This window comes from Labeo rohita, chromosome 17, assembly GCF_022985175.1.
Source record: "Labeo rohita strain BAU-BD-2019 chromosome 17, IGBB_LRoh.1.0, whole genome shotgun sequence".
In the NCBI taxonomy this organism is placed as follows: domain Eukaryota; kingdom Metazoa; phylum Chordata; class Actinopteri; order Cypriniformes; family Cyprinidae; genus Labeo; species Labeo rohita.
In genome coordinates, this window is record NC_066885.1 from 29,088,605 (window position 1) to 29,100,946 (window position 12,342).

Sequence of the window (12,342 nt, forward strand, 5' to 3'; positions counted from 1 at the left end):
AGAGTTAACCTTACAGTAGCACTCAACACTGATTACTGTCAGACTTTCAAAATCCTTTATCACTTGAATTAAGATTATAATAAGTAAGGGATAACATACATCTTTATTTTGCGATAACAACTGTCTGAATGTACATTATCTCACTTATTACACAGCTGCTTGATAGATTATTTAGATGTTTCGTGGCAAAATTATTAGACACAAACACTGATCTGAGATGAAATATTTGAACGCAAAGCTTTCATGAAGAAATCAGTTGCTAGCAAATGGCAACTTTAAACTAGACATTTTAGGGATACAGTGCAGTCATACCAGTTTTCTTACACAACATTTCACCACATAAATAATTAAGTAGTAGTACTAGTTTGTTAGTTATCTTATAATCCATTACAATGTACAAAAAAAAAAAAAAAAAAAAAGGCAACAGTTGCGTTTGTATGAAACAATAGAGCAAGTCCACGATACCAGGATGACAGAATTAAGAAATTGTCTACATAATGTTGAACTAAGCTTTAATATTTTATTAGCTAACCAAACGCAATGCTTCCGCAGAGAAAAATTATCAAGCATATAGCACTGACTTAAGTTGCCCCGAAAGAGTCTGAGCTGTGTAATAATTAATTATTATTATTATTATTATTATTATATATTTTTTTTACTTATATTTTTGGGATTTTAATGCCTTTTATTGTGATAGGACAGTAGAGAGATTACATGAAAGAGCTGGGAGGAGTGAGGGGAGCGGGACCGGCAAAGGACCTCGAGATGGGAATCGAACTCGGGTCAACGTGAGCGCAGTTGCACTATATGTCATAACAAGATCATAACATAACTAACATCATAACAAAAAATAGTTTAATAGCTATGATACTGGGTTTGAAATCAAATGTTTGTTCCACATGGATCCTGGGGGTTATTAAAGCCTTCTGTTTGTTGTTTTACATTCACAGTATGTTAAAAAAAAAAAAAAAAAAAAAAAAAAAAAAATCACACTCTTACTTGAGCTTGACAAACTGTGTATCATACCACAGTTTTGATAAGGGACAGTAATTTCTTAATTTATGTACGAGGTAAGAAGGGCAAAATAATCAGTCGATACTGCATGGTATTTTGGATAGAATAACAACGCACATTCATATTCAGTCAGGTCTGCTGCCAAAAGTGTGCATATCTGGAGAAATATTGATATATTTACATGTTTTCTTCATATTTCTTCATACACAATCGTTATTTCTATTCCTTTTCCACAGATTTACGCATTCTGATGAGCATTAGCTGATTCCAGTGCTAACTCCACTTGAATGCCACTCTTTTCATGAATGCACATAAGACAGTTTGCAGAAGCTAGAGTTTACAGTTTATAAAGCTTTAAATATGAATATGTTTCTTATATTGTTAACCGTCCACACTGCAAAAAATGATTTTCTTACTTAGTATTTTGGTCTTGTTTTCTAGTATAAATATCTAAACATTCTTGAATCAAGATGCATTTTTCAACAAATAAAATAGCTTAAGATATTAAGATATTAAGTGATATTTAAATAAATAAATAAATTAATTAATTAATTAATTAATTAATTAATTAATAGATTTCGACAATGAGACAAACAAAATAATCTTAATTAAAAGGCTAAGCAAGATTATTTTCCTTGCCCCATTGAGTTATTATTTTTCTTGTTTTAAGCAAAATGTAACAAAATTTTGATAACTTGTTTTAGGAAACAAGACATAATATCTTAAGTTGTTTTACTTGTAAAGTAAATTAATCTTGATTCAAGAATTTTTAGATATTTATACTAGAAAACAAGACAAAAATACTAAGTAAAAAAACATTTTAGAGTAAGAGAGAGGGACTTTTTTTTTTTTTTTTAATATAACTCCGATTGTATTTGTCTGAAAGAAGAAAGTCATTCTTAGGTTGAGAATAGCTATACTGTTTCACAGCAATTACCTTTTTTTTTTCTTTTTTTTTTTTTTTATTTGCTTGTGAAGGCTTTTCACACAACTTGTAGCTGTAGACGGTAACTGCGTAAGTTGTCTATACAGCTGTAGTCAAAGTAAATGGACTCATTTGAAGCAAAATTCCAAGTTTAATTGGACACACAGTCTTTGACATCAACAACAAAGGATATGTGAAGCATTTACTCCATTCCTTTTCAAACTGATATGCCTATTTATTTAGCTGTCCTAATTGAGTGCATTTTATTATTTGCATTTAGCATTTTTTAGCAACCACTGATCTAGCATGTCGCAGCAAAGCGCTGCCTTGACCGTGTGCTACCAATATTTCATTAGAATGCAGAAAAATATGCTCATGCGCAACTATCTTTTTTTTTTTTTTTCTAAGGGTGGTGCAATTAATGTCTCCATTCTTTGAGCTTTACTTCACCCCAGAGGAAGCTTTGAACCCTCTAACATCAAAGCAATCCGTTTGTTCTTATATTCATTCATTCATGGCTTTCACCCTTTATATGACTTTCCTTCCTTTTTTCCCTTCATGTTGAAGCAAATCAGAGATGGAGATGTCATACCAGAAGTGGATATCGCTCTTAAGCCGGCTTGCAGGGATCATGTACCATTTCAGCCTAACTTGTTGCCATTCCTAAGACAAAAAGAGATGATTTTCAGTTCTCTAAGCCTCTTCCTGCTCTCACCTCCTGCATGGTTCAACTACCTGTACGTCAATGTGAACTATTTTGGAGCTCTGCCTTTGAAGAATGGTATAATTACTGTGGAGTCATGTTTCCTGTAGATCAGCCCTGAGCAAATGAAGAGTTTGGAATTAGTGGAAATGAGATGCACAGGGAAATGATTATGAGCTTGAGAGCTTTTCCTGCAGTTTCACGGGTGTCATGTCTAGAGAGAACATTTTTGGAATGAAAAACTTGCACCTTTATTTAGAAAAACTTGAATCAACTTCCGACCTCTTGGTGGTACTTCAAAGCAATAACTCATCCAAAATTCCAACCCCCATGTTGTTCCATCCCTTCAAATCCCTGCAAAATCCAAGCTTCTGTTTTCCATACAAGCAAAGTGAAAATCAAGTTGTAACACCATTGATTTATAGAAAATAAGATATGTTTTCACCCTCATTCCATTTGTTTCTTCTTTGTTTCTTTTTTCTTTAAATTTTTCATAAATTAGACCCTGCAAATTGTTAGCTATAATACAAGTATCATTAATAAGTTATATAACATTTTACATTAAATAATGAAGAAAAAAAATATGCTTGGAATGACAAAGTTGAGAAGCAGAAAGAAAGAAAGAAAGAAAGAAAGAAAGAAAGTCACCTATTCCTTCAGTAATCCAATTGTGGTACAACTTCATTTTAGGGTTTCCAGAAAGCAGACTCTCAGGTCTAAGCGAAGAGAGGATGCTATAAATATCGCATCAAAGGCTAATAAAATGATGGAGGGCGTGATTATGAGCAGATAAGCAGAGAGTCTGGGCCGAATGAAGCCACTGATTGCCCAATGTCATGCTTTTATTATATCTAATGGCTCAGCCAGACAGAAGAATATATTGATATTGTTGAGAAGTGACCCAAGATAAATCAATTAATTAAACACCACTGGGACTATTGCTACAATGGGTATTGCTGCAGATAGTAATTATTATTGCAAAATTGAAAATGAAAACCAATTGCTGATGTCTTGGTCGATAAAATTTAATGAGAGTGTTCATTCCGACAGTAAGAATGAGTTTAAGATGCACTTTGCACTGTTCCTGTGAGCCAGCTGCAGGTCGAGAGAGATTAAATGTAGTATGTGCACTTGTAGACAAATGTTTTTTGTTTTTTTCTTTTTTTTTTTTTTTTTATAAACTCTGACCATTGTTTGACATCCAAAAGCCATGCTTATTTGTGTGAAAATTGTTCTTGCTGTTCATAAAACATGAAAGCAGTTATTATAAACTATCTTTAGGTTTCTTTGCTTTGCTTCTCTCCTTGTTGACAGGCTCTTTGTTGAAACAAACACCCCAGTGTGATTTTCTAAATAATTTGGATTATTTATTCACATTTGTAAGCTGAACTTGTGCTCTGTTGGGAGCATTGTTTTGTATTAGTAATGCATGGTATAGGCCAGCTGGATGTCAAATAGAGTAACTGCTGCCCATAAAGATCATTCAAACATATGGAGCAGAACTTTGTTTTTTAATAAAACTGAGATTCATTTTTTCTTTTTCTTTCTTTCTTTCTTTCTTTCTTTTATTTTAAAAGTATTACTGGCTCGATGCTGTTTGATATTACACTTTAATTACAGGTTCCCAAAGCATTTTCTTTCTCTGAACAGGCATCTCCTGCAATTATAATTTTACCCTTGATAGGAGTTAAATAATAGAGAACATGTATGTGGCCTCATTTAAAACCTTGTCAACAACTTTGAACTGAATTAGATATTCACCCTGGGCAATTATACAATGCTAGAACTGTGTTAAATTAATATTCCTAGTTCTTAAAATGCTTATTCTACTGAACAGGAGAAAATGTTCATTCCTGGATTGTGAATACTGCTTGGGGCACATGGATTTCAATGACCTTCCTTGATTTCTTTATATATTGTTTCTAATACAACATTCAAACACTAGGAAATGGGAAACTATTAATATATTTACAAAAACTAACTAAATAAATAAATCTAAAAAAGTGTATATGCAAGTCTTTTTTTATTCTTTTTCTTTTTCTTTTTTTCTTTCTTTCTTTCTTTCTTTCTTTCTTTCTTTCTTTCTTTCTTTCTTTCTTTCTTTCTTTCTTTCTTTCTTTCTTTCTTTCTTTCTTTCTTTCTTTCTTCACACTAATGTTCTTGCCAGAAAAAGCAACCATTCTCTTGTACTGAGATAATTGAGAAAACACAGCATGCTGGTGGATTTAATGAAAGTATAGAAAGCAGCACATTTTTCCCAAATCCATTATATACTTTAATCATTTTTGTTGCAATTGGTAACACATCCTATTGCTTAGTTCCATAATTAATAAGATATTAAAGACGACACCGCATGAATGAGAGCAATTTCAATTTCTGAGCCATTGTCTCCAAACATGGTAAAGAAATTCTCCTCTGATTACAAATCAGAACAGCATCATTGTAATGTTTGGTCCATTAGAGGTGATGGATTGTATTCCACTCAAGTGCTCTGCAATGCAAATATTTGCAGGGTCTTGTAATCTATATTGCGTTGGCTGTTGTTATTTTCTTCTTTATTCAGTGGATCAGCACAAATGCTAATCTGTTGCAGCCACGTTGTTTATCATTATTAAATGCCTAATTTCTGTACCAGCACTACTTAAAGCTCAGAAATTGGCATGAAAACAAAATTAATTTAATTAATTATGGATAGAAACACCAAACAAGTAAATGGATTGGTATGTTTGTTGTTGTTGCTGTACTAATAATGCATTAGCTAGCAAATGTGATGAGTTTTATGAGCATAAATACATTAGTAAAGGCTGTGGTCTTAGCTTTGTTAGTTATTTTTAGCTTACACTATTAAAAATAGACCTACAAGTAATCACAAACCTGTTTTACAGTCACTATCAATGAACACTCAGTCCTAAACATTTACTGTTAGCAAGCATTTCAGTCTAGAAACAAATATTTGTAAATAAAGCAAAAGCTGCAAACTTGATATTCAAAACTGAACGCTAAACTGATGAATTTGCATTTGTTGTACCATCTCAACGTAAGCCTTCGGTCCTTGTGCTTTTCAAAAATAAATTGTTTTCTTGAATATTAAGTAGGCCTAAGATATTTGCATGCGGAGTAACCATAGTTGAGAAGTGAACATAATGGATGCATTTATGAATATTTTTAATGCATTTGTGTTATAACATACTTAAATTCACATTGACTCTGTTAAGAAAAAATAAAAAGGGATTTTTACAGAACTGGCCAGAACAGTCTGTTTTGATAAATGAAGTGAGAAAAATATGAGTCAAAGCACATTTTTAAACCATAAAAAGTCATTATGCCGCCTTTAACCAGGTTGTTTTATTCACTGAAAAACTGTCTGAGCTAGTTTGAGTTCAGTGCCAAATAGCATTAATCAGAAGTATAGCCAGGTTTCCGTACAAGGATTAAAAAAAAAAAAAAAAAAAAAAAAAAAAAATTGGCACTTCAAATTTTTTACCGATATAGTTGATGGAGTTACCTCAAATATACCTTCAAATATGCATATCTTAATTTGATGTTCTTTTAGTATGCTGCAAGTTAAAAAGTATTTATTTTATACAAATGAATGTTGTTTTGGCTTTTTAGCTTATATTTTCATTCTTGTTTTGTTTTTTTAGTTCTGTTCTACTGTTAAATTTAAAAGATTTGTTGTGGAGTGAGGGGAAGGGGTTTTTTATACGTTTGGCTGACTGTACTTTATTATGACAATGAACAGGCTGTAGAGTACAGGCTGCTGTGACTTGATCTGACTCAGGAAAATCAGCTAAGACTTGATGGGGCTCAGGAACATCAGCTGTAGCTTGACTTGGCTCAGGAAGATCAGCTATGACTTGACGGGGCTCAGGAAAATCAGCTATGACTTGACGGGGCTCAGGAAGATCAGGTGTAGCTTGACGGGACTCAGGAAGATCAGCTATGACTTGACGGGGCTCAGGAAGATCAGCTGTAGCTTGACTTGGCTCAGGAAGTCCAGCTATGACTTGACGGGGCTCAGGAAGATCAGCTGTGACTTGATTTGACTCAGGAAAATCAGCTATGACTTGACTGGGCTCAGGAAGTTCAGCTGTGACTTGATCTGACTCAGGAAAATCAGCTATGACTTGATGGAGCTCAGGAAGATCAGGTGTAGCTTGACGGGACTCAGGAAGATCAGCTATGACTTGACGGGGCTCAGGAAAATCAGCTATGACTTGACGGGGCTCAGGAAGATCAGGTGTAGCTTGACGGGACTCAGGAAGATCAGCTATGACTTGACGGGGCTCAGGAAGATCAGCTGTAGCTTGACTTGGCTCAGGAAGTCCAGCTATGACTTGACGGGGCTCAGGAAGATCAGCTGTGACTTGATTTGACTCAGGAAAATCAGCTATGACTTGACTGGGCTCAGGAAGTTCAGCTGTGACTTGATCTGACTCAGGAAAATCAGCTATGACTTGATGGAGCTCAGGAAGATCAGCTGTAGCTTGAATTGAGTGGCTCAGACAGTCCTGCCCAAAAAAATATCATCAAGCATAACTCATCCCAGCTGGTCAAATAAGCTAGCTCAGTAAAGTCTTGAACATAATCTTCAATGGCCAGGTTACCTTGACGAAGGCGTAAAAGACGAACTGCTGGATCCATTTTGGGGTGAAGTCCTCTGTCATGAACTACTTGAGAACACAAAGCTGAGCATCCAAGTGCAGTTGTTTATTCAAGGATATATCCACAATCATAGTCAAGATAACAGGCAAAGGTCATAACCAGGAGAAACTAAAAACACCAGGCTTATATAGGCAGAGATAATGAGAAAACGAAAAACAGCTGTGAACAATAACAGTACTGAGATATGGCAAAGGATAATGGGACATGTAGTTCGTTAGGCAGAAACAGTCTGGGATGGAGTGCCCTCTAGTGGACAACCAGGGCACTTAGCCAGTCATCGTAACAATATATAGCTTTGTTATGTTTTTTCTCCATTCGCAGAAGCGCTGCAGGTGATGTGACCATGTGAACCCTCACATTCTGTTGTTTATGCTGCTTTTTGCGTGTATACAATTAATCACTGGAAAATAAATGTAGGTACTTTTGATGGGTCACAGCCACATAATTTAATTGTAATTTAACACAATCTTGTAGGTTGATGGTTAATAATGGCTTAACAATCGTCGGTTGTTGGTTGGGAGAGATAAAATAACCACAGTAAACATTCTTATTTCCAATACAGCCTAATAAAAGTTAATCAGGAAAATAATAATAACACAGCTGCACCTGTTTATGAAAATTGCTTGATGCTCAAGTATTAATAATTTGTGTAGTAGATGAAATTATGAATGGATACAGCTCAATGGCAACTTTTATTTATTTATTTATTTATTTTTTTTTGTGATACACCAAAATATATGCAACAGTTATTATGATTATTATTATTATTTTTTATTATTATTATTTTTTTTTAGGGATGACCATGATCTATCAAATTACATTTTAAACAATACTAATACTAAACAATTAAACTAACGCAAACATACAGGCTTGTCAATTTCATGCTGCAGCTGAAGGTTCTGTGGTTTTATAGATTCCCATGGTCAACCAGCTTCTCTTCTGCAGTGACTTAGGCTAAATCCAGATCACACCGGCTCAAAGCTAATCCCACAGGATCAAACGCTGGGATGTCCCTCACAACAGGGGCGCTGAAACACTGCACTATACTACTAGACTGCCATTTCAACCCTTCATTTTTAACGCCACAGAATGTCATGACATTTTCATTCTCAATTCTCATTTTTCTCAGTACGTTTACTATAGAAGTGTTAAGTTTTGCTAGTCTAGACCCTAAAAGGTGAAGTGTGCTGCAACTATAAGCCATTTGTGTCTCTGTGGTGCCATCAAATCATTGCTCGATTTGAATCCTGAAAAGCCCAACACTGGCTCAGTCAGTGAAGAATAGAAAATGTTCTAGAATCCTGTCATTGTTTTCGCAATTATGTTTGGTGTGGCAGAGATTACACTTTTCTACTTTAAAAGACTGTTGTCAGTTGTCACAAAAACCTCATCATTTACTTACTCTTTTGTCCTTTCAACTCATAAGACATTTTTTCTTCCATGGAATACAAAAAGGAGAAATTCTCTGTCTGTTTTGTATGAGGTACAATAATAGACTTAAACCGTCAAAACCTTTTACATTTAAAGAAGTTCACTTCCAGAGCAAAAATATACAGATAATTTACTCACCCCTTTGTCATCCAAATTGTTAATGTCTTTCTTTCTAGTAAGAAATTATGTTTCTTGAGGAAAACATTTCAGGAATTATCTCCATATAGTGGACTTCAGTCGTGCCCCCAAGTTTGAACTTACAAAATGCAGTTTAAATGCAGCTTCAAATGGCTCTATACGATCCCAGCCGAGAATGAAGGGTCTTATCCAGCGAAATGATCGGTCATTTTCAAAACAAATTGACAATTTTTTTGAATACTTTTTAACCTCAAATGCTTGTCTTGTCTCTTCTCTGCGATGCGCATGTATAGTCTGTGTAATCCGGGTCACTACAGTTAGGGTATGTCAAAAAACTTCCATTTTCTTCTTCTTCTTCAACTTCAAAATCGTCCTTCATCGCTGTTTTATTTCATCATTTGATCTTCTATGTATGTTCACTTTGTAAACACTAGGTCGGTACTTCTGCAGTGATGTTGGACGATTTTGAAGTTGGTGAAGAAAACAAGATGGCAGTTTTTCAGCATACCCTGACTGTCTTGAACCGAAAAAAAAACAGAGTTCACGCAGAAGTAGACAAGACGAGCATTTCAGTTTTAAAAGTATATAAATTGTCAATTTGTTTAGAAAATGACAAATCGTTTTGCTAGATAGGACCCTTCTTCCTCGGCTGGGATCAATTAGAACCATTTGAAGCTGCATTTAAACTGCATTTTGGAAGTTCAAACTTGGGCACACCATACATATCCATAGTATGGAAAGAAATCCTGAAATGTTTTTCACAAGAAACGTAATTTCTTATCGACTGAAGAATCTATCTATCTATCTATCTATCTATCTATCTATTGTTATTCATTTACTTAAGTGAACATCCCTTAAAAAATAAAGATTCAGACAAAAATCTTCTCAGTAAGACGCACATTTTGGTGGATTTCCTGGGATCGTTTTGCCTTTTCACAGTTTGTTGTTTAACTCCTGGAGGAACCAAAAGCTGAACTGCTAATGGTGAACTGTGTTTAGATGAAGCAGGTGAGAAATGTGTAGGAGAAAGACAAACTGCAGTATGACTGTTACAAAAAGCACTATAATAGCACCTTAAGATACTGTGCTGATATAAGATTGCAAAAACGAAGTGATTATTCATATCCACATATGTTCGTTTTATTAGTATGTATGTTTTCTGAGACTCTGAAGTCCATGTCCTTGGTTTTGCTTCTACTTCACTTTTATCAGTTACAGGACCATATTCATGTGCAATGATATTTTTCTTTCCTCTTACAATGGCGGGTTTATCGACCTTCTATCCTGTTAGCAAATGTAAACATGCCCTTCTGTTTGTCATCAGAATGTTTTTCCCCCCAGCTAAGACAGGATTGCCCTAAAGATCACTCGTAATGGGGATGTTCCAGCCCAGCAGGATCATCCATTGGTGGAGCAGGTTTGATTGGGGAGCAATCTTTCCTCTTCAGGAAGTCATTAACACAGCAGTGAGACAGTAGCGAGCAGAAGCCTCATTTTTCCAATGCAGGGATGATCTATAAAAGACGGCATTGGGGGGAAATGCAGGTAACCTGATTTGTGTGAGCCAGAGAGAAAGAGACAGGTAAAATAGATTGTCTAGTCTTGGTTGTGACTAATGCCCCAGTGTTTCTCTTTCTGAGGAAACCATCTGGATTCTGGAATTGAGTCAGATGAGGGTTCAGCAAACATCAGAAAAATAACTACATAAGCTTGAGAAAACGTATTAATTTTTTTGAAATAGGTGGATGTAGGCATGAGACAAATGATTGTGATGATAAAAATAAAATCTGATATAGTTCTCAGTGCCATTTTAAACTGGTTGTTTAAATGTCAGTATCAAACAATTTCATTTTTTTTTCCGACTTCAGAGACATTTCTTTGATGTGTCATTCTTTATTCAGGCCAGACCTAAAGGTGAAGTGTGTGTATATAGATGTTTTTTTTTTTTTTCTCTATGTAAAACTTTCTTCAATTCCAGTACTTTACTTGGTAAAAGTAAACTGAAATGCAGGTTAGGCTTTCATTTGTTATTAATTTATTCAGAAAAATGAGCATATTTAGCTATTTTAAAAATGAATACAAAAATAAATAATATAAAATAGAATGAAAATTAATGAAAATATTGAAAATAAAAATTAATGAAAATATTAAAAATCTAAGGCCTGGTTTCCCCTTATCTACATGTATCTTATCTACATAAATACAATTTGTTTTGTGCAAAACAGTCTGTTACTTTAACACGATTACTGTGCAATTTTTACTAATTAATCTAAGGATTGAGGTGCAAGCTTTAGTTAGGTGGAAACGTGGTAACAATAATCAGATGGTAACAACAATTACTGTATTTCAGATTTTTTTGTTGTAAAATCTTGTGGAGTACACAACAGGGAGGTGGAACATTCACCATTAAGAAGTGGTCTGTTCTTTGTTCCCAAAAGTAATAACGATGTCAGCAATTCTGTGCAACATTGTGGTGCATGAGAGCTTGCCCTTGGGTGTCAGACAGGAGGTGGAGAATGGTATAGAAGAGTAGGAAGAGGATGTTGGAAGACATCTTTATGAGCCAGGACATCTGCAATATATAGCCAGTTGTCAAGAATGACAGTAAGCAAATAAAACATTTCCCCCTAGTTTGAAATGAATTACACTAACTTGAAGGGATTTTAATTGTTCCAAAAGATACAATATAATGAACCCTGATGATTAAAAAAAAAAATAAATAACAAAAAAAACACTGGAAGACAAAACATGTTATCTCACAAAACAGCATACTGCTGAGATTCAGTGGAATGTGAATTTCAGACATTTACTTGTCTTATTTACTAATTATTTAAAAATATGCAAAGTAACATCTGCTGCAGACATTAATATTTCTAGCATCAAAAACTCGATTAAGAACCTATACCACTAAACCAACTCTGACAGAACTACACTGCCTTATGTGCCTCTTATTATTATAATTTTGCTTATTTAAGTGTGTCCACGCCTATTTTAAAGTTTAAGTAGAATTGATTTTATGTATATTTTTTTTTACTCTAAACCTAACCACTTCTAAACAATATAAAACAGGTATAAATAACTATTTAACTATTGTCTTGTGGTGGATTCCAAGTCTTCTCAAGCCATATGATATCATTATGTGAGGAACAGTCTGAAACTTAAGGTTTTAATTGTTGAAAATGCAATCATGTCTCATTCAAAATATAAATCCAAACCTTAGCACATCACAAGACACAAGAGTCAATGTCATTTCACATCAAATCTGACCTAACGCTTATCTGGCTAATTTTTGAATGCATGCATTATTATAACATTATGGTGAATGAAGAGGTGATCAGGGTCTGTTCCTCATACAAAGCAATCATTTGGCCTTTATAATATTACGAAAAAACTCAGACTTACATATTTCTTCTTACTAGCGACCATCAGAATAGGATAAATTGAGAATAAGTGGATCAATGTTTAA

General features: G+C 34.4%; 2 protein-coding genes across 3 annotated transcripts in view; one reads left to right on the forward strand and one right to left on the reverse strand.

The window, feature by feature from the left end:
• Nucleotides 1–12,342, forward strand: part of alk (ALK receptor tyrosine kinase) — a 457,480-nt gene that overhangs the window by 227,546 nt on the left and 217,592 nt on the right. The window lies entirely within an intron of this gene.
• On the reverse strand, nt 6,220–7,400 carry LOC127180174 (protein piccolo-like). The gene is made up of 2 exons (XM_051134144.1): nt 7,250–7,400; nt 6,220–7,153 (listed from the first exon to the last, which is right to left on the reverse strand). Exons 1-2 carry the CDS (start codon nt 7,307–7,309, stop codon nt 6,251–6,253), a joined length of 963 nt encoding a protein of 320 aa, XP_050990101.1. The 5' UTR covers nt 7,310–7,400; the 3' UTR covers nt 6,220–6,250.

Excerpts from the sequence above, each read along its gene's own strand:
- LOC127180174 (XM_051134144.1), bottom strand. The coding sequence starts at position 7,309 with ATGACAGAGGACTTCACCCCAAAATGGATCCAGCAGTTCGTCTTTTAC. Across the intron at positions 7,154-7,249 it reads TCTTTTACGCCTTCGTCAAG|GACTGTCTGAGCCACTCAAT; the intron begins GTAACCTGGCCA and ends TTTTTTGGGCAG.